The sequence below is a fragment of the Pseudophryne corroboree genome, chromosome 9 (genome assembly GCF_028390025.1).
Source record: "Pseudophryne corroboree isolate aPseCor3 chromosome 9, aPseCor3.hap2, whole genome shotgun sequence".
Taxonomy (NCBI): Eukaryota; Metazoa; Chordata; class Amphibia; order Anura; family Myobatrachidae; genus Pseudophryne; species Pseudophryne corroboree.
In genome coordinates this window covers 6961990-6983299 of record NC_086452.1, presented here as the reverse complement: position 1 = coordinate 6983299, position 21310 = coordinate 6961990, and the positions used below count along the sequence as shown (strand labels likewise).

General features: G+C 48.6%; 1 protein-coding gene across 2 annotated transcripts in view; it reads left to right on the top strand.

The window, feature by feature from the left end:
- Positions 1 to 21310, top strand: part of LOC134957224 (cytochrome P450 4B1-like) — a 118760-nt gene that overhangs the window by 74675 nt on the left and 22775 nt on the right. For both annotated transcript variants that reach the window (XM_063938928.1, XM_063938927.1), the window contains 2 exons: positions 2398 to 2492; positions 10190 to 10380. In XM_063938928.1, the coding sequence (XP_063794998.1) occupies positions 2398 to 2492; positions 10190 to 10380 (286 nt within the window). The remainder of the gene's footprint in view (positions 1 to 2397; positions 2493 to 10189; positions 10381 to 21310) is intronic.

The following is a 21310-nucleotide window of genomic DNA, read 5'->3' as shown; positions in this document are numbered from 1 at the left end:
GGGGTAAAGGCAGATAATGAGAGAGGTGGGAGGTTGGACTGTGATCCCATGCTTACCTTACCCATAGCTGCCTGCCCTCCCTTATTCTGCAGGAGACTCCCTGAAATAGTAACAATCTCCCTGACTCCCTGAATGGACCTGCAATCTCCCTGATTGCACCTTATCCCCATTATATAGCTGTTACATTCTTGGGGAAACATTTTTAATTATAGATACATACATTCAGATGGGATCATCAGCGCCATTTCCCTGCATTGGGTATAAGGCACAATGATCCCTACGGCTACATACATTTTATATAAGGTTTCTCGTGGCCACTTACAGTATATGGAACCTCCTGTAACACACAATACACGCACAAATCCTGCAATATATCAGTGTCTTTCTTTAATAAGTAGATGTTACTGACTGTGGGGATCATTTACATGTGGATGTCAGTCATGTTTATGACATGCCTCTCAGATGTAGTGATACACGTCCGCGCTGATAGGTGTTACTGACACGCTTTTTTAAAAGTAAACAAGTATTATTATTATCCTTTTTTTATATGGTGCCACAAGGGTTCCGCAGCGCCCAATTACAGAGTACATAAACAAATAATCAAAACAGGAAAACAGCAACTTACAGGTGAAGACAATATAGGACAAGTACAGGGTAAATACACATAGCTACAAAAGCAGATGACACTGACATAAGTATCAGGTGGCAGAAGACTGCTGGATTTGGTGCAGTTGAGTATTATTAAAGTAAGAAAAGAATAATCACATGAGGGAAGAGGGCCCTGCTCGTGAGAGCTTACATTCTAAAGGGGAGGGGCAGACAGACAGGGGTGACACAGAAGGGGTCGACCGAGCGTGGGACAGAGGGTTAGGATGAGATTTGGCTGGGTTTGGTAAAGAAGTGGGTCTTGAGAGCCCGTTTGAAGTTTTGTAGAGAGGTGGAGGTGGAAATATTTTTGAGATGAAAATGACGGTTTGTGAGAGGTTCTGAATGTGTGGTGCGAAGAAGAGGGAGGAGTCAAGGATTACTCCAAGACAACGCACTTAGGGGGTAATTCAGACCTGATTGCTCGCTAGAGTTTTTGCAGCGCTGCGATCAGATAGTCGCCGCCCACAGGGGAGTGTATTTTTGCTTTGCAAGTGTGCGATCGCATGTGCATCCGAGCGGTACAAAAAGAGTTTGTGCAGTCTCTGCGCAGCCCAGGTCTTAATCAGCCGCCGCGATCACTTCAGCCTGTCCGAGCCCGGAATTGACGTCAGACACCCGCCCTTCAAACACTTGGACACTCCTGCGTTTTTCCAACCACTCCCTGAAAACGGTCAGTTGCCACCCACACACACCTTCATCCTGTAAATCTCCTTGTGATCGCCCGTGTGAATGGATTCTTCACACAAACCCATCACTGAGCGGTAAACAGCTTTGTACCCGTGCGACGCGCCTGCGCATTGCGGTGCATATGCATGCGCAGTTCTGACCTGATCGCAGCGCTGCAAAAAACGCTGGCGAGCGCTCAGGTCTGAATTACCCCCTTAGGGGCTAGAGGGGATAGTAGTGCCATCAATGGATAATGAGATTGTGGGAGGTGAGGTTGTGCGGGAGGGAGGGAAGATGATCAGCTCAGTCTTGGACATGTTAGGTGTAAGAAAGCGCTGGGACATACAGGAGGAGATAGTAGAGTGACAGTTGGAGATACGAGTGGGGAGAGCAGGGGAGAGGTCAGGGGAGGAAAGGTAGATTTGAGTGTCATCAGCATGGAGGTGATATTGGAAGCTAAAAGAACTAATGAGTTCACCTGAAGAGGACGTATAGAGAGAGGAAAGGAGAGGACCAAGAACAGAACTATGGGGGACACCAACAGTTAGTGGAAGTGGGGGGGGGGGGGGGGGGGGAGCTAGTGTCATGAGAGGAGACAGTGAAGGAACAATCAGAGAGGGAGGAGGACAGCCAGGAGAGGGCAGTATCACGCAGACCAAGATAGTGAAGGATTTGCAGAAGGAGAGGATGGTCTACAGTGTTAAAAGCAGCAGAGAGGTAAAGAAGAATAAGCAGAGTAGTGACCCTTAGATTTGCCTACATGGAGGTCACTGCAGACTTCTGTGAGGGCTGTATGATCTTACCCCCGCAGTGCATTGCTGCAGACTTTCAGCCTCTTCGCACATATAATGCTTCGTCCTAAGGCCAGCTACACAAAACAGCCCAACCCAATGGCTGCGCCTCTAAGATCTCTTCCATGATATCTTCAAATTTAACATTATTCTCTTGTTCTCTAAATGCTATAAATCCTGCATTGTTGTCAGGTCTGGATTTGCTACAGGAAATAAAGGCTCCAGTCTTCTATATAGAGCACAGATGTATTGTATTTATGTTAGATAATAACCATTTATTTCCCTTCTATAGATAATGTAATTAACCAGAGAAAAGAAGCCCTGACACAGGAGACAGGGAAGCAGAAGAGACACTTGGATTTTCTGGACATCCTATTATATGCCAAGGTAGAAGAGCCCCATAGCCTTACCTCTGCACTAATACAGCGGGCCACAAGATGGCGACAGAGTTTATGAGCAGTAGCAGTCTCTAAAGGCGTTGTCTCTGAGCCTGATTGACTTGTACAAGGGCCCTCATTCCGAGTTGTTCGCTCGGTATTTTTCATCGCATCGCAGTGAAAATCCGCTTAGTACGCATGCGCAAAGTTCGCACTGCGACTGCGCCAAGTAACTTTACTATGAAGAAAGTATTTTTACTCACGGCTTTTTCTTCGCTCCGGCGAACGTAATGTGATTGACAGGAAATGGGTGTTACTGGGCGGAAACACGGCGTTTCAGGGGCGTGTGGCTGAAAACGCTACCGTTTCCGGAAAAAACGCAGGAGTGGCCGGAGAAACGGTGGGAGTGCCTGGGCGAACGCTGGGTGTGTTTGTGACGTCAACCAGGAACGACAAGCACTGAAATGATCGCACAGGCAGAGTAAGTCTGGAGCTACTCTGAAACTGCTAAGTAGTTAGTAATCGCAATATTGCGAATACATCGGTCGCAATTTTAAGAAGCTAAGATTCACTCCCAGTAGGCGGCGGCTTAGCGTGTGTAACTCTGCTAAAATCGCCTTGCGACCGATCAACTCGGAATGAGGGCCAAGACCCGATGGCATGCGTACAGTTGTCTGTGTTGTAGGACGCAGACTTCCTGGACACTGCTGACCGTTTCCGAGGGCCAGGCTGAGTAAGCTTCAGCTTATGCAGACTGGGCCAGTGCTGCAACCATCACAATTGATGGTCGCAATGTGATCCAAGGCTGTGTCCTTATACGCAACCCAATCTCGCATGCCGGAATCTCCTACAGACGCCTCCCGATGCATTAGCTTTTTATTTATACGGTATTGCACAGGCGCTTCTCTGCAATACTGCGCAAATCTGAATTACGCCTTCTGTAACAGTATATTGGGGGTCATTCCGAGTTGTTCGCTCGCAAGCTGTTTTTAGCAGCATTGCACACGCTAAGCCGCCGCCTACTGGGAGTGAATCTTAGCTTCTTAAAATTGCGAACGAAAGATTCGCAATATTGCGATAAGACATCTCTGTGCAGTTTCTGAGTAACTCGAGACTTACTCGGCATCTGCGATCAGTTCAGTGCTTGTCGTTCCTGGTTTGATGTCACAAACACACCCAGCGTTCGCCCAGACACTCCTCCGTTTCTCCAGCCACTCCCGCGTTTTTCCCAGAAACGGCAGCGTTTTTTTACACACACCCATAAAACGCCCAGTTTCCGCCCAGAAACACCCACTTCCTGTCAATCACATTAAGATCGCCTGAACGAAGAAAAAGCCGTGAGTAAAATACCTAACTGTATAGCAAATTTACTTGGCGCAGTCGCACTGCGGACATTGCGCATGCGCACTAAGCGGAAAATCGCTGCGATGCGAAGAAATTTACAGAGCGAACAACTCGGAATGACCCCCATTGTAATTAGGTCCCGATAGCATAAGTTAGGTAGGGACGCCACAATGCCTTTCTGATGGAGGGCTTCACAGGGGTGTAGGGGTATCAGAGAGGTGGGGGGGGGGGGTGCAGTATTGCTCACAGTAATTGCCTTGTTTATGGTTTAACTTGCACAACCTAAAAATGACTTACAGCTAAAGTATCTCCCAAAGATTTATATTGACAAAAGGCAGAAAAAGAGAGGTGCGGAAGCCGTGGCCTCTGTACATGTGTGTGTGTGAGCCGTGCCTACTGTACATGTGTGTGTGTGAGCCGTGCCTACTGTACATGTGTGTGTGTGTGAGCCGTGCCTACTGTACATGTGTGTGAGCCGTACCTACTGTACATGTGTGTGTGTGAGCCGTGCCTACTGTACATGTGTGTGTGTGTGTGTGTGTGAGCCGTGCCTACTGTACATGTGTATGTGAGTGAGCCATGCCTACTGTACATGTGTGTGAGCCGTGCCTACTGTACATGTGTATGTGAGTGAGCCGTGCCTACTGTACATGTGTATGTGAGGGAGCCGTGCCTACTGTACATGTGTATGTGAGTGAGCCATGCCTACTGTACATGTGTGTGAGCCATGCCTACTGTACATGTGTATGTGAGTGAGCCATGCCTACTGTACATGTGTGTGTGTGTGTGTGTGTGTGTGAGCCGTGCCTACTGTACATGTGTGTGTGAGTGAGCCGTGCCTACTGTACATGCGTATGTGAGTGAGCCATGCCTACTGTACATGTGTGTGAGCCGTGCCTACTGTACATGTGTGTGTGAGTGAGCCGTGCCTACTGTACATGTGTATGTGTGTGAGCCGTGCCTACTGTACATGTGTGTGCCATGCCTACTGTACATGTGTGTGAGCCGTGCCTACTGTACATGTGTGTGAGCCGTGCCTACTGTACATGTGTATGTGAGTGAGCCATGCCTACTGTACATGTGTGTGTGTGTGTGTGTGTGAGCCGTGCCTACTGTACATGTGTGTGTGTGTGTGTGAGCCGTGCCTACTGTACATGTGTGTGAGCCGTGCCTACTGTACATGTGTGTGAGCCGTGCCTACTGTACATGTGTATGTGAGTGAGCCATGCCTACTGTACATGTGTGTGAGCCGTGCCTACTGTACATGTGTGTGTGTGAGCCGTGCCTACTGTACATGTGTGTGTGTGAGCCATGCCTACTGTACATGTGTGTGAACCGTGCCTACTGTACATGTGTGTGAGCCGTGCCTACTGTACACGTGTGTGAGCCGTGCCTACTGTACACGTGTGTGAGCCGTGCCTACTGTACATGTGTGTGAGCCGTGCCTACTGTACATGTGAGTGAGCCGTGCCTACTGTACATATGTGTGTGCCATGCCTACTGTACATGTGTATGTGAGTGAGCCGTGCCTACTGTACATGTGTATGTGAGTGAGCCGTGCCTACTGTACATGTGTGTGAGCCGTGCCTACTGTACATGTGTGTGAGCCGTGCCTACTGTACATGTGTGTGAGCCGTGCCAACTGTACATGTGTATGTGAGTGAGCCGTGCCTACTGTACATGTGTATGTGAGTGAGCCGTGCCTACTGTACATGTGTATGTGAGTGAGCCGTGCCTACAGTACATGTGTGAGCCATGCCTACTGTACATGTGAGTGAGCCATGCCTACTGTACATGTGTATGTGAGTGAGCCGTGCCTACTGTACATGTGTGTGAGCCGTGCCTACTGTACATGTGTGTGAGCCGTGCCTACTGTACATGTGTATGTGAGTGAGCCATGCCTACTGTACATGTGTGTGTGAGCCATGCCTACTGTACATGTGTGTGAGTGAGCCATGCCTACTGTACATGTGTATGTGAGTGAGCCATGCCTACTGTACATGTGTGTGAGCCGTGCCTACTGTACATGTGTGTGAGCTGTGCCTACTGTACGTGTGTGTGAGCCATGCCTACTGTACGTGTGTGTGAGCCGTGCTTTCTGTACATGTGTGTGAGCCGTGCCTACTGTACATGTGTGTGTGTGTGTGTGTGTGTGTGAGCCGTGCCTACTGTACATGTGTGTGTGAGTGAGCTGTGCCTACTGTACATGCGTATGTGAGTGAGCCATGCCTACTGTACATGTGTGTGAGCCGTGCCTACTGTACATGTGTATGTGAGTGAGCCATGCCTACTGTACATGTGTGTGTGAGCCATGCCTACTGTACATGTGTGTGTGTGTGAGTGAGCCATGCCTACTGTACATGTGTATGTGAGTGAGCCATGCCTACTGTACATGTGTGTGTGAGTGAGCCATGCCTACTGTACATGTGTGTGTGAGCCATGCCTACTGTACATGTGTGTGTGTGTGTGTGTGTGTGTGTGTGTGTGAGTGAGCCATGCCTACTGTACATGTGTGTGAGCCGTGCCTACTGTACATGTGTGTGAGCCGTGCCTACTGTACATGTGTGTGAGCCGTGCCTACTGTACATGTGTGTGAGCCGTGCCTACTGTACATGTGTGTGTGTGTGAGCCGTGCCTACTGTACATGTGTATGTGAGTGAGCCATGTCTACTGTATGTGTGTGAGCCGTGCCTACTGTACATGTGTGTGAGCCGTGCCTACTGTACATGTGTGTTAGCCGTGCCTACAGTACATGTGTATGTGAGTGAGCCATGCCTACTGTACATGTGTGTGAGCCGTGCCTACTGTACATGTGTGAGTGAGCCATGCCCACTGTACATGTGTATGTGAGTGAGCCATGCCTAATGTACATGTGTGTGAGCCATGCCTACTGTACATGTGTGTGTGAGCCATGCCTACTGTACATGTGTGTGTGTGTGTGTGTGTGAGTGAGCCATGCCTACTGTACATGTGTGTGAGCCGTGCCTACTGTACATGTGTGTGAGCCGTGCCTACTGTACATGTGTGTGAGCCGTGCCTACTGTACATGTGTGTTAGCCGTGCCTACAGTACATGTGTATGTGAGTGAGCCATGCCTACTGTACATGTGTGTGAGCCGTGCCTACTGTACATGTGTGAGTGAGCCATGCCCACTGTACATGTGTATGTGAGTGAGCCATGCCTAATGTACATGTGTGTGAGCCATGCCTACTGTACATGTGTGTGTGTGTGTGTGTGTGTGTGTGTGTGTGTGTGAATGAGCCATGCCAACTGTACATGTGTGTGAGCCGTTTCTACTGTACATGTGTGTGAGACGTGCCTACTGTACATGTGTGTGAGCCGTGCCTACTGTACGTGTGTGTGCGTGTGTGTGTGTGTGTGAGCCATGCCTACTGTACATGTGTATGTGAGTGAGCCATGTCTACTGTATATGTGTGTGAGCCGTGCCTACTGTACATGTGTGAGTGAGCCATGCCTACTGTACATGTGTATGTGAGTGAGCCATGCCTACTGTACATGTGTGTGAGCCATGCCTACTGTACATGTGTGTGTGTGTGTGTGAGTGAGCCATGCCTACTGTACATGTGTGTGAACAGTGCCTACTGTACATGTGTGTGAGCCGTGCCTACTGTACATGTGTGTGTGTGTGTGTGTGTGTGTGTGCCATGCCTACTGTACATGTGTATGTGAGTAAGCCGTGCCTACTGTACATGTGAGTGAGCCGTGCCTACTGTACATGTGAGTGAGCCATGCCTACTGTACATGTGTATGAGTGAGCCATGCCTACTGTACATGTGTATGAGTGAGCCATGCCTACTGTACATGTGTGTGAGCCATGCCTACTGTACATGTGTATGAGTGAGCCATGCCTACTGTACATGTGTGTGAGCCGTGCCTACTGTACAAGTGTGTGAGCCGTGCCTACTGTACATGTGTGTGAGCCATGCCTACTGTACATGTGTGTGTGTGAGCCATGCCTACTGTACATGTGTATGTGAGTGAGCCATGCCTACTGTACATGTGAGTGAGCCGTGCCTACTGTACATGTGTGTGAGCCGTGCCTACTGTACATGTGTGTGAGCCGTGCCTACTGTACATGTGTGTGAGCCATGCCTACTGTACATGTGTGTGAGCCGTGCCTACTGTACATGTGTGTGAGCCGTGCCTACTGTACATGTGCATGTGAGTGAGCCAGGTCTACTGTACATGTGAGTGAGCCATGCGTACTGTACATGTGTGTGAGCTATGCCTACTGTACATGTGTGTGAGCTATGCCTACTGTACATGTGTGTGAGCCATGCCTACTGTACATGAGTGTGAGCCATGCCTACTGTACATGTGTGTGAGCCATGCCTACTGTACATGTGTGAGTGAGCCATGCCTACTGTACATGTGTGAGTGAGCCATGCCTACTGTACATGTGTATGTGAGTGAGCCATGCCTACTGTACATGTGTGTGTGAGCCGTGCGTAGTGTACATGTGTGTGAGCCATGCCTACTGTACATGTGTGTGTGTGAGCCATGCCTACTGTACATGTGTATGTGAGTGAGACATGCCTACTGTACATGTGTGTGAGCCGTGCCTACTGTACATGTGAGTGACCCGTGCCTACTGTACATGTGTGTGAGCCGTGCCTACTGTACATGTGTGTGAGCCGTGCCTACTGTACATGTGTGTGAGCCATGCCTACTGTACATGTGTGTGAGCCGTGCCTACTGTACATGTGTGTGAGCCGTGCCTACTGTACATGTGTGTGAGCCGTGCCTACTGTACATGTGTATGTGAGTGAGCCATGTCTACTGTACATGTGAGTGAGCCATGCATACTGTACATGTGTGTGAGCTATGCCTACTGTACATGTGTGTGAGCTATGCCTACTATACATGTGTGTGAGCTATGCCTACTGTACACGTGTGTGAGCCATGCCTACTGTACATGTGTGTGAGCCATGCCTACTGTACATGTGTGTGAGCCATGCCTACTGTACATGTGTGAGTGAGCCATGCCTACTGTACATGTGTGAGTGAGCCATGCCAACTGTACATGTGTATGTGAGTGAGCCATGCCTACTGTACATGTGTGTGTGAGCCGTGCGTAGTGTACATGTGTGTGTGAGCCGTGCATAGTGTACATGTGTGTGTGTGAGCCGTGCCTAGTGTACATGTGTGTGAGCCGTGCCTACTGTACATGTGTGTGAGCCGTGCCTACTGTACATGTGTGAGCCGTGCCTACTGTACATTTGTGTGATCTGTGCCTACTGTACATGTGTGGGAGCCATGCCTACTATACGTGTGTGTTGAAGTTGTGCGTACTGTACATGTGGGGGAGCTGTGCTTACTGTACGTGTGTGTGTGTGTGTGCGTGTGAGCCTTTCACACTGCACATGTGTGTGAGCCATGCTTAAGGTACAAATGGGTGAGCCATGTTGACTGCACGTGTGTGTGAGAATCATGCCTACTGCACGTGTTTGAGCCGTGCCTACTGTACTTGTGTTTGTGTGTGTGAGCCGTGCTTACAGGACTTGTGTGTGTGTGTGTAAGTTGTGCCTACTGTACATGTGTGTGAGCCGTGCCTACTGTACATGTGTGAGCAAAGCCTACTGTACATGTGTGTGAGCAAAGCCTACTGTACATATGGGTGAGCCATGCCGACTGCACATGTATGTAAGAGCCATGCCTACTGCACATGTGTGTGAGAGCCTTGCCTACTGTACATGTGTGGGAGCTGTTCCACTGCACATGTGTGTGTGTTGGAGTAGTGTGTAATGTACATGTGTGTGAGCCATGCCTACTGCACATGTGAGCTGTGCCTACTGTACGTGTGTGTGTGTGTGTGTGTGTGTGTGTGTGTGTGTGTGTGTGCGAGCCACATCTACAGGACTTGTGTGTGTAAGCCGTTCCTACTGTACATGTGTGTGTGAGCCGTGCCTACTGTACATGTGTGTGAGCCGTGCCTACTGTACATATCGGTGAGCCATTCCAACTGCACATGTATGTAAGAGCCGTGCCTACTGTACATGTGTGGGAGCTGTTCCTACTGTACATGTGTGGGAGCCATGCCTACTGTACATGTGTGTGTGTGAGAGAGCCATGCCTACTGCACGTGTGTGTGTGCCTACTGCACTTGTGGGTGTGAGCCGTTACTACTGCACATGTGTGTGTTGCAGTCGTGCGTACTGTACATGTGTGGGAGCTGTGCCTACTGTACATGTGTGTGTAGGTGCTGTGCCTACTATACATGTGTGTGTCCATGCTTACTGTACATGTGTGTATCCGTGCTTACTGTACATGTGTGTGTGAGCCGTGCGTAGTGTGCATGTGTGTGAGCCGTGCCTACTGTACATGTTCTTTATAATTCCCCAGGATGAGAACGGGCAGGGCCTGTCCGATGAGGATCTGCAGGCGGAGGTGGACACGTTCATGTTTGAGGGACATGACACCACAGCCAGCGGGGTCTCCTGGATATTATACTGTATGGCCAAGTACCCGGAGCACCAGGAGAAATGCCGGGAGGAGATCCGGGAGGTCCTGGGGGAGCGGAACACCGTGGAGTGGTGAGTACTTGTTGTGTTATCTCCATGTTATTCTTTTTCCAGGACAGATTGCTTAAGGGCTTATCTAACTAGATACTTGGCACAGCGTGTAGCAGTGCTGCCTCCCAACGCTGGTGATGTGAGTTCCAGTCCTACAAGGGGACTATCTATGTGCAGTTTGTATGTGCTCATTGTGTAAGCTGGGTTTCCTCCTGGTGCCCTCACAGTCCAGAAACATACAGTAAGGTCAATTATTTGTATAGCAGAAGCATTCGTTGCCATTGGGGCAGGGACTCGCAGAAATTGTTTAACATTCTTTGTATGGTACTATATGCTGTTGTTATGTAATAAAGGTTGCTAATAATATGAGTAGGACGTGAAAGGATCTGTATGAGAGCTGCATCATTGTGCCTTTAGTTTGTTGACTAACAAAGAAGCCATTCATCAGTTCCATAAAACAGACCAAGTATAGAGTAGTGTAGCTGAGAGTAAACCAAGTTCAGGGCAGGAAGTAGACAAGTGTAACCAAGAATAGACAAAGATCAGGACAGGAATAAGAAATGCAAAAAAGCAATAAGAGCAGCTAAAATGGAAAATGAAAAGCAGATCGCTATAGAGAGCAAAACCAATCCTAAAAAGTTTTTTAAATACATAAACGGTAAAAGGTTAAAAAAGGAGAATATAGGTCCATTAAAAGATGAATTATGAGAATTGATAAATGATGACGAAATAAAAGCGGAAATACTGAACAAATTCTTTTCATCAGTATTCACCAGAGAAGAACTGATGGTGGGAGTAGAGCATAACAATTGTGGCAGTAATTATTCATGGTTAGATACTTGTTTAAGCGAAGAAGTAGTCCGGGAGAGACTAAGCAAAATTAAGATAAATAAATCACCTGTTCCTGGTGGACTTCACCCAAGGGTTCCTATGGAGCTTAGTTCACAACTAGCATGACCCCTATACTTGATTTTCAATAGTTCAATTAGATCAGGCATGGTGCCGAAGGATTGGCGTATAGCTGAGGTAGTGCCATTATTTAAAAAGGGATCCAAAGATCTTCCGGGTAACTACAGACCAGTTAGTTTAACAACTATAGTGGGGAAAATATTGGAAGGAATTCTAAGGGACAGCATACAGGAGTATCTACAGTCCGCTAGAATTATTAGCAAGAACCAGCATGGGTTTGTGAGGGACAGGTCTTGTCAGACTAACTTAATTAGCTTCTTCGAGGAAGTGAGCAATAATCTTGAGCAAGGAAAAGCAGTGGATGTGGTCTTCCTAGATTTTGCAAAAGCATTCGATACAGTTCCTCACAGGAGACTGATGATCAAATTAAAGGAGCTTGACCTAGGAAAAACTATTTGCACATGGATAAGCAGCTGGTTGGATAGCAGGGTACAGCGAGTAGTGGTCAACGGGAAGTCCTCAACCTGGTCCCCAGTAGTCAGCGGAATACCACAAGGGTCCGTACTCGGACCACTACTGTTCAACATATTTATCAATGACCTAGAAATAGGCCTGGAAAGCACAGTGTCAATCTTTGCAGATGATACTAAACTGTGTAAGGTAATTAATTCAGAATTGGATGTGGAGTCCTTGCAGAATGATCTAACTAAGCTTTAACTCTGGGCGTCTAAATGGAAAATGAGGTTCAATACAGACAAATCCAAGGTTATGCATTTTGGGACTAAAAACAAACTTGCATCCTACATATTAAATGGGGAACATCTAGGGGAAACAGAGTTGGAAAAAGATTTGGGGGTATTCATTGAAACTAGGCTTAATAACTAGAGATGAGCGCCTGAAATTTTTCGGGTTTTGTGTTTTGGTTTTGGGTTCGGTTCCGCGGCCGTGTTTTGGGTTCGACCGCGTTTTGGCAAAACCTCACCGAATTTTTTTTTGTCGGATTCGGGTGTGTTTTGGATTCGGGTGTTTTTTTCAAAAAACCCTAAAAAACAGCTTAAATCATAGAATTTGGGGGTCATTTTGATCCCATATTATTATTAACCTCAAAAAACCATAATTTCCACTCATTTTCAGTCTATTCTGAATACCTCACACCTCACAATATTATTTTTAGTCCTAAAATTTGCACCGAGGTCGCTGGATGACTAAGCTAAGCGACCCTAGTGGCCGACACAAACACCTGGCCCATCTAGGAGTGGCACTGCAGTGTCACGCAGGATGGCCCTTCCAAAAAACACTCCCCAAACAGCACATGACGCAAAGAAAAAAAGAGGTGCAATGAGGTAGCTGTGTGACTAAGCTCAGCGACCCAAGTGCCCGACACAAACACCTGGCCCATCTAGGAGTGGCACTGCAGTGTCACGCAGGATGTCCCTTCCAAAAAACCCTCCCCAAACAGCACATGACGCAAAGAAAAAAAGAGGCGCAATGAGGTAGCTGTGTGAGTAAGATTAGCGACCCTAGTGGCCGACACAAACACCGGGCCCATCTAGGAGTGGCACTGCAGTGTCACGCAGGATGTCCCTTCCAAAAAACCCTCCCCAAACAGCACATGACGCAAAGAAAAATAAAAGAAAAAAGAGGTGCAAGATGGAATTGTCCTTGGGCCCTCCCACCCACCCTTATGTTGTATAAACAGGACATGCACACTTTAACCAACCCATCATTTCAGTGACAGGGTCTGCCACACGACTGTGACTGATATGACGGGTTGGTTTGGACCCCCACCAAAAAAGAAGCAATTAATCTCTCCTTGCACAAACTGGCTCTACAGAGGCAAGATGTCCACCTCATCATCATCCTCCGATATATCACCGTGTACATCCCCCTCCTCACAGATTATCAATTCGTCCCCACTGGAATCCACCATCTCAGCTCCCTGTGTACTTTGTGGAGGCAATTGCTGCTGGTCAATGTCTCCGCGGAGGAATTGATTATAATTCATTTTAATGAACATCATCTTCTCCACATTTTCTGGATGTAACCTCGTACGCCGATTGCTGACAAGGTGAGCGGCGGCACTAAACACTCTTTCGGAGTACACACTTGTGGGAGGGCAACTTAGGTAGAATAAAGCCAGTTTGTGCAAGGGCCTCCAAATTGCCTCTTTTTCCTGCCAGTATAAGTACGGACTGTGTGACGTGCCTACTTGGATGCGGTCACTCATATAATCCTCCACCATTCTTTCAATGTTGAGAGAATCATATGCAGTGACAGTAGACGACATGTCCGTAATCGTTGTCAGGTCCTTCAGTCCGGACCAGATGTCAGCATCAGCAGTCGCTCCAGACTGCCCTGCATCACCGCCAGCGGGTGGGCTCGGAATTCTGAGCCTTTTCCTCGCACCCCCAGTTGCGGGAGAATGTGAAGGAGGAGATGTTGACAGGTCGCGTTCCGCTTGACTTGACAATTTTGTCACCAGCAGGTCTTTGCACCCCAGCAGACTTGTGTCTGCCGGAAAGAGAGATCCAAGGTAGGTTTTAAATCTAGGATCGAGCACGGTGGCCAAAATGTAGTGCTCTGATTTCAACAGATTGACCACCCGTGAATCCTTGTTAAGTGAATTAAGGGCTGCATCCACAAGTCCCACATGCCTAGCGGAATCGCTCCCTTTTAGCTCCTTCTTCAATGCCTCCAGCTTCTTCTGCAAAAGCCTGATGAGGGGAATGACCTGACTCAGGCTGGCAGTGTCTGAACTGACTTCACGTGTGGCAAGTTCAAAGGGCATCAGAACCTTGCACAACGTTGAAATCATTCTCCACTGCACTTGAGACAGGTGCATTCCACCTCCTATATCGTGCTCAATTGTATAGGCTTGAATGGCCTTTTGCTGCTCCTCCAACCTCTGAAGCATATAGAGGGTTGAATTCCACCTCGTTACCACTTCTTGCTTCAGATGATGGCAGGGCAGGTTCAGTAGTTTTTGGTGGTGCTCCAGTCTTCTGTACGTGGTGCCTGTACGCCGAAAGTGTCCCGCAATTCTTCTGGCCACCGACAGCATCTCTTGCACGCCCCTGTCGTTTTTTAAAAAATTCTGCACCACCAAATTCAAGGTATGTGCAAAACATGGGACGTGCTGGAATTTGCCCATATTTAATGCACACACAATATTGCTGGCGTTGTCCGATGCCACAAATCCACAGGAGAGTCCAATTGGGGTAAGCCATTCTGCGATGATCTTCCTCAGTTGCCGTAAGAGTTTTTCAGCTGTGTGCGTATTCTGGAAAGCGGTGATACAAAGCGTAGCCTGCCTAGGAAAGAGTTGGCGTTTGCGAGATGCTGCTACTGGTGCCGCCGCTGCTGTTCTTGCGGCGGGAGTCCATACATCTACCCAGTGGGCTGTCACAGTCATATAGTCCTGACCCTGCCCTGCTCCACTTGTCCACATGTCCGTGGTTAAGTGGACATTGGGTACAACTGCATTTTTTAGGACACTGGTGAGTCTTTTTCTGACGTCCGTGTACATTCTCGGTATCGCCTGCCTACAGAAGTGGAACCTAGATGGTATTTGGTAACGGGGGCACACTGCCTCAATAAATTGTCTAGTTCCCTGTGAACTAACGGCGGATACCGGACGCACGTCTAACACCAACATAGTTGTCAAGGACTCAGTTATCCGCTTTGCAACAGGATGACTGCTGTGATATTTCATCTTCCTCGCAAAGGACTGTTGGACAGTCAATTGCTTACTGGAAGTAGTACAAGTGGGCTTACGACTTCCCCTCTGGGATGACCATCGACTCCCAGCAGCAACAACAGCAGCGCCAGCAGCAGTAGGCGTTACACGCAAGGATGCATCGGAGGAATCCCAGGCAGGAGAGGACTCGTCAGAATTGCCAGTGACATGGCCTGCAGGACTATTGGCATTCCTGGGGAAGGAGGAAATTGACACTGAGGGAGTTGGTGGGGTGGTTTGCGTGAGCTTGGTTACAAGAGGAAGGGATTTACTGGTCAGTGGACTGCTTCCGCTGTCGGCCCAAGTTTTTGAACTTGTCACTGACTTATTATGAATGCGCTGCAGGTGACGTATAAGGGAGGATGTTCCGAGGTGGTTAACGTCCTTACCCCTACTTATTACAGCTTGACAAAGGGAACACACGGCTTGACACCTGTTGTCCGCATTTCTGGTGAAATACTTCCACACCGAAGAGCTGATTTTTTTGGTATTTTCACCAGGCATGTCAACGGCCCTATTCCTCCCACGGACAACAGGTGTCTCCCCGGGTGCCTGACTTAAACAAACCACCTCACCATCAGAATCCTCCTGGTCAATTTCCTCCCCAGCGCCAGCAACACCCATATCCTCCTCATCCTGGTGTACTTCAACACTGACATCTTAAATCTGACTATCAGGAACTGGACTGCGGGTGCTCCTTCCAGCACTTGCAGGGGGCGTGCAAATGGTGGAAGGCGCATGCTCTTCACGTCCAGTGTTGGGAAGGTCAGGCATCGCAACCGACACAATTGGACTCTCCTTGTGGATTTGGGATTTCGAAGAACGCACAGTTCTTTGCGGTGCTACTGCTTTTGCCAGCTTGAGTCTTTTCATTTTTCTAGCGAGAGGCTGAGTGCCTCCATCCTCATGTGAAGCTGAACCACTAGCCATGAACATAGGCCAGGGCCTCAGCCGTTCCTTGCCACTCCGTGTGGTAAATGGCATATTGGCAAGTTTACGCTTCTCCTCCGACAATTTTATTTTAGGTTTTGGAGTCCTTTTTTTACTGATATTTGGTGTTTTGGATTTGACATGCTCTGTACTATGACATTGGGCATCGGCCTTGGCAGACGACGTTGCTGGCATTTCATCGTCTCGGCCATGACTAGTGGCAGCAGCTTCAGCACGAGGTGGAAGTGGATCTTGATCTTTCCCTAATTTTGGAACCTCAACATTTTTGTTCTCCATATTTTAATAGGCACAACTAAAAGGCACCTCAGGTAAACAATGGAGATGGATGGATACTAGTATACAATTATGGATGGACTGCCGAGTGCCGACACAGAGGTAGTTACAGCCGTGGACTACCGTACTGTACTGTGTCTGCTGCTAATATAGACTGGTTGATAAAGAGATGTAGTAGTAGTATGTATGTATAAAGAAGAAAGAAAAAAAAACCACGGGTAGGTGGTATACAATTATGGACGGACTGCCGAGTGCCGACACAGAGGTAGCTACAGCCGTGGACTACCGTACTGTACTGTGTCTGCTGCTAATATAGACTGGTTGATAAAGAGATGTAGTAGTAGTATGTATGTATAAAGAAGAAAGAAAAAAAAACCACGGGTAGGTGGTATACAATTATGGACGGACTGCCCAGTGCCGACACAGAGGTAGCTACAGCCGTGGACTACCGTACTGTACTCTGTCTGCTGCTAATATAGACTGGTTGATAAAGAGATGTAGTAGTAGTAGTATGTATGTATAAAGAAGAAAGAAAAAAAAACCACGGGTAGGTGGTATACAATTATGGACGGACTGCCGAGTGCCGACACAGAGGTAGCTACAGCCGTGGACTACCGTACTGTACTGTGTCTGCTGCTAATATAGACTGGTTGATAAAGCGATGTAGTAGTGTCACGATCCGGGTATCTGGACGCCATTTCTTACCCATCAGATGCCTCCTAAGGCTGGCTCAGCGCTCCAGGACCGGATCCCATCTGTTATCCTGATGTGTACATTCCTGTATCCTCTCCTGTCACTCTGGGACGCTGTCACAGTAAACGCCATATTACACCTGGCATGGCGTCTCCCGCGGCCTCCGCCGCCGTCCCTGAACTTCTGCATGCAGAGTGTCTGAGTGGCGATTACGTCAGCCGCGGCCTCCGCTGTGTCCGCGTGGTTGGATGTGCATCTGTCAGCCTGGCGCCTCCTGTCTCCGGTGGCCGGCGCCGCCATTACTGTTTTCATTACCACATGGATTACAAACCAAACTTCCCTCCAAGTGTCTGCATGGGCGCAGCCATCTTGGATTCTGTCAGCTGATCATTTCCACCAATCTGTTCTCAGTATTGATAATCTGCATAATTGCCTAGCCAATCCCTTCCTTGCTGCAGGTATAAATACACTGTGCCTGAGCAAGGAAGGCGTCAGTGCTTTGGTTGTCAAACCTAGTTCCTGTTTGTCTCTCTCCTGTGATTGTCTTCCAGGTTCCAGCTCCTGTCTCAAGACTTCCACCATAGAGACCCGCACCAGCATTCCACCTGCGGTGTAGCCTGACTCTCCAATCCATTGTGGATTCATCTGTTTCCAGCTACAACATTACCTGCTTCCAGCTCAGCTTCCAGCAGAGTACAGCTTCCCTTAAAGGGCCGGTGTCCTTTCTACACTTTACCACTCTCCACCGGTATTATTAATTCTCCGCTCTCAAGTTCTACATTTCAGTTCATATTTCATCGCTCCCAAGTTCATTTATTATTTAACTGGTTCCAGCCAGTATCCACTCTGTGCTAACAACAGTCTGGTTCCAGCCAGTATCCACAGCAGCTGTTTTATCTTCAGCAACCCAGCTTTTCCTGGAACACCAGCTGGCACAATCCTGGGTTATCTCCATTGCTACAGTCGGGCCTGGTAAGGACTTTCCATCTAGAAGATCATAAGAACTATCTCACACTACCAGTGCCCTGTGGCTCCTGCCATCCTGTAGTACCCAGGAACTGTATTTATTCTTTGCTGACTTTTTACGTTTTCTTTTACTGCTGCTGTGTTGCGGAGTTGTCATAATAAACATCATTGACTTTTATCCAAGTTGTCGTGGTCACGCCTTCGGTTCCCAGGTTCCGGTACATCTCAGCCCCTACAACTGAGGCTGCCTCCCGTCAGCTCAGGCCCTCAGTTGTGACAGTAAGCACTGACCTAATGAATCCAGCCGGAGACCAGGATCAAGCGGCCAGGCCGATGCAAGAACTGGCAGCCCGACTAGAACATCAGGAGGCTGCACAGGGCCACATCATCCGCTGTCTCCAGGATCTCTCTACTCGGCTGGATGGGATTCAGACAACTCTCCGTGGATCAGGCGCGTCTGGTGCGTCAACCACAGTGACTCCAGCTATAACCCCACCCACCTTACCCATTTCTGCTCCACGTCTTCATCTTCCAACGCCAGCAAAATTTGACGGATCTCCAAGATTCTGCAGGGGATTTCTCAACCAGTGTGAGATTCAGTTTGAGCTACAACCTGGCAATTTTCCCAGTGACCGTACAAAAATTGCCTACATTATTTCTCTTCTCAGTGGCTCAGCCCTTGATTGGGCATCACCGTTATGGGAGAGGTCCGACACCCTGCTATCTTCCTACACTGCCTTCGTGTCAACATTCAGGCGCATCTTCGACGAGCCAGGCCGGGTAACCTCAGCTTCATCCGAGATTCTCCGTTTACGCCAGGGGTCACGTACTGTAGGACAATATCTGATACAGTTCCAGATCCTGGCATCCGAACTGGCATGGAACGACGAGGCCCTGTATGCTGCATTCTGGCATGGCTTATCTGAGCGTATTAAAGATGAGTTAGCTACCAGAGACTTACCTTCTAAGTTAGATGAGCTAATCTCACTCTGCACGAAAGTTGATTTACGTTTCAGAGAGAGAGCAACTGAGCGTGGAAGATCATCTGCTCCAAAATCTTCTGCTCCTCCTCCTCGTCAACTGTCACCATCTAAAGATGAGCCCATGCAACTTGGCCGTTCCCGTTTAACTCCTGCTGAGCGCCGAAGACGTCTCTCCGAGTTTCTCTGTCTCTATTGTGCAGCTCCGTCTCACACCATTAATGCCTGTCCCAAACGTCCGGGAAACTCCAAATCCTAGCTCGCCAAGGAGAGGGCCGGCTAGGAGTAATGATCTCCTCTCCATCTCCTCAAGATTGTAATCTCCCAGTCTCGCTTCAAGTTGCTCAACGTTATCGGAACGTCATTGCCCTCCTTGATTCCGGAGCAGCTGGGAACTTTATTACCGAAGCCTATGTTAAACGGTGGTCCCTACCCACCGAGAGACTTCCTTCGTCCATTTCTTTAACTGCCGTGGATGGCAGCAAAATTTTTGATGCAGTTATTTCTTTAAGGACTCTACCAGTTCGTCTGAGAGTGGGAGTTCTTCATTCCGAACTTATTTCTTTTTTAGTGATTCCAAGAGCCACACATCCTGTGGTCCTGGGCCTTCCATGGCTCCGTCTTCACAATCCTACAATTGATTGGACGACTACGCAAATCCTGGCATGGGGTTCCTCCTGTGCTGAGACATGTTTGTTTAAAGTATTGCCTGTCTGTTCTTCCTCCCCCAGGTCGTCTGATGTTCCACCTCCTCCATATCAAGATTTCACGGATGTGTTCAGTAAAGCTTCTGCTGATATCCTTCCTCCTCATAGAGAATGGGACTGTCCGATTGATCTCGTTCCAGGGAAGGTTCCACCTCGAGGCCGAACTTATCCGTTGTCTCTGCCTGAGACGCATTCTATGGAGGAATATATTAAAGAGAACCTAGCAAAGGGGTTCATTCGACCTTCTTCTTCTCCAGCCGGCGCAGGCTTCTTTTTTGTAAAAAAGAAAGATGGTGGTCTGCGGCCGTGCATCGACTACAGAGGTTTGAACGACATTACCATCAAGAACCGTTATCCTTTACCCCTGATTACTGAGCTCTTTGACAGAGTTAGCGGAGCTACCATCTTTACAAAGCTGGACTTGCGAGGTGCATACAATCTCATCCGGATCCGTGAGGGTGACTGTTAGGCGCCGAGGGTCCGCCCGTCAGTGCGGCCCGGCGCCTAGCAACTAGGGACGCCGCAGGCAGACAGCCGCCGGCTCCCTAGCAACGCTAGACGCCGGGCGCACGGAGCCGCTTAGACCATAGCAACGGGGACGCCACTGTCGGACCGCGTTCCCCGTTGCTAGGTCTAATTAATCAGGTCAAATTGTATCCTGGCCGTGCAGCATGCAGCTGCACGGCATAATTATGATTACCCTGTCTGGATCCGGATTGGAGGGTTTCCTAATAAAAGCACTCTCAGGACTTCTCACAGATGCCGGTGTTAGCTTCCTGTTGGCTGTGTCAGTTACAGAGAGTTTCCAGTCCTGCTCAATTCGGTTGTTCCTGTCCTCAGTGATCCAGTACTCGGAATTTGTCATCTATTCCTGGAGTCCTACCGAGCACCTTTAACATCCTGTGGTGTTCGTGAGTCGCGGCGTAGCCGTGTGTTGCGGCTTGACCGCTTACTATTTATTATTTAGTTTTATTGTGTTCCGGAGCTTTTGCGGAGGATTCCGCTCCCACAAGTCCACTCTGGTATCCAGCGGTGCTGGATAGGAGTAACGGATCAGTGGATCTTTGGTTGTCCTTTTCCCTGGCGGTTTGTCCGCACATACTTTTGGTTAAGTTAGATAGCTTGTAACCCCTGGCCTGGTTGCTTAGTCAGAGGGCCCCTTGTTATCACCCTGTCTCGGATTTCCCTTTGTCTCCCATTAAGACCTGAGGGGGCATCGGGGTTGGGCAGACATAATCCGCCCTTCGAACGCGGCTGCCATGGGCTCAAGCAACCATAGTCTCGCAGGGGATTTCTGATAACACGGGCGAGACAACGGAGTTAGGGCGCCAGGGGTTACTAGGCTTCCCTGTTCCCGTAACCAGCATATCTTTCCAGTACTCAGACCTCTGCCATAAGATCTCATCTGGTCTGGAGTACGGGAATCATAACATTAACACCGGCCATACTAAAATTTAAAATTAACAGGAGTTAATTTTTTCCCTTATTCAGTTGGGAGATTTGTCAGCCTCATGAATCCCACCGGTGTTGGGCCAAATCCGGGCCAGCTTTTAGTTAGCCAGATTCAAGAGCTTACTCAGATGGTTCAGGATCTGTCCCTTCGGGTGAGGTCAGAGGAAGATCTGTTACGGACTTCCCCGAGGGTCATTCCTGAACCAAAAATGCATCTGCCTGACCGTTTTTCTGGGGATAGAAAGCAGTTTTTTAATTTTAAAGAGTCTTGTAAACTGTATTTT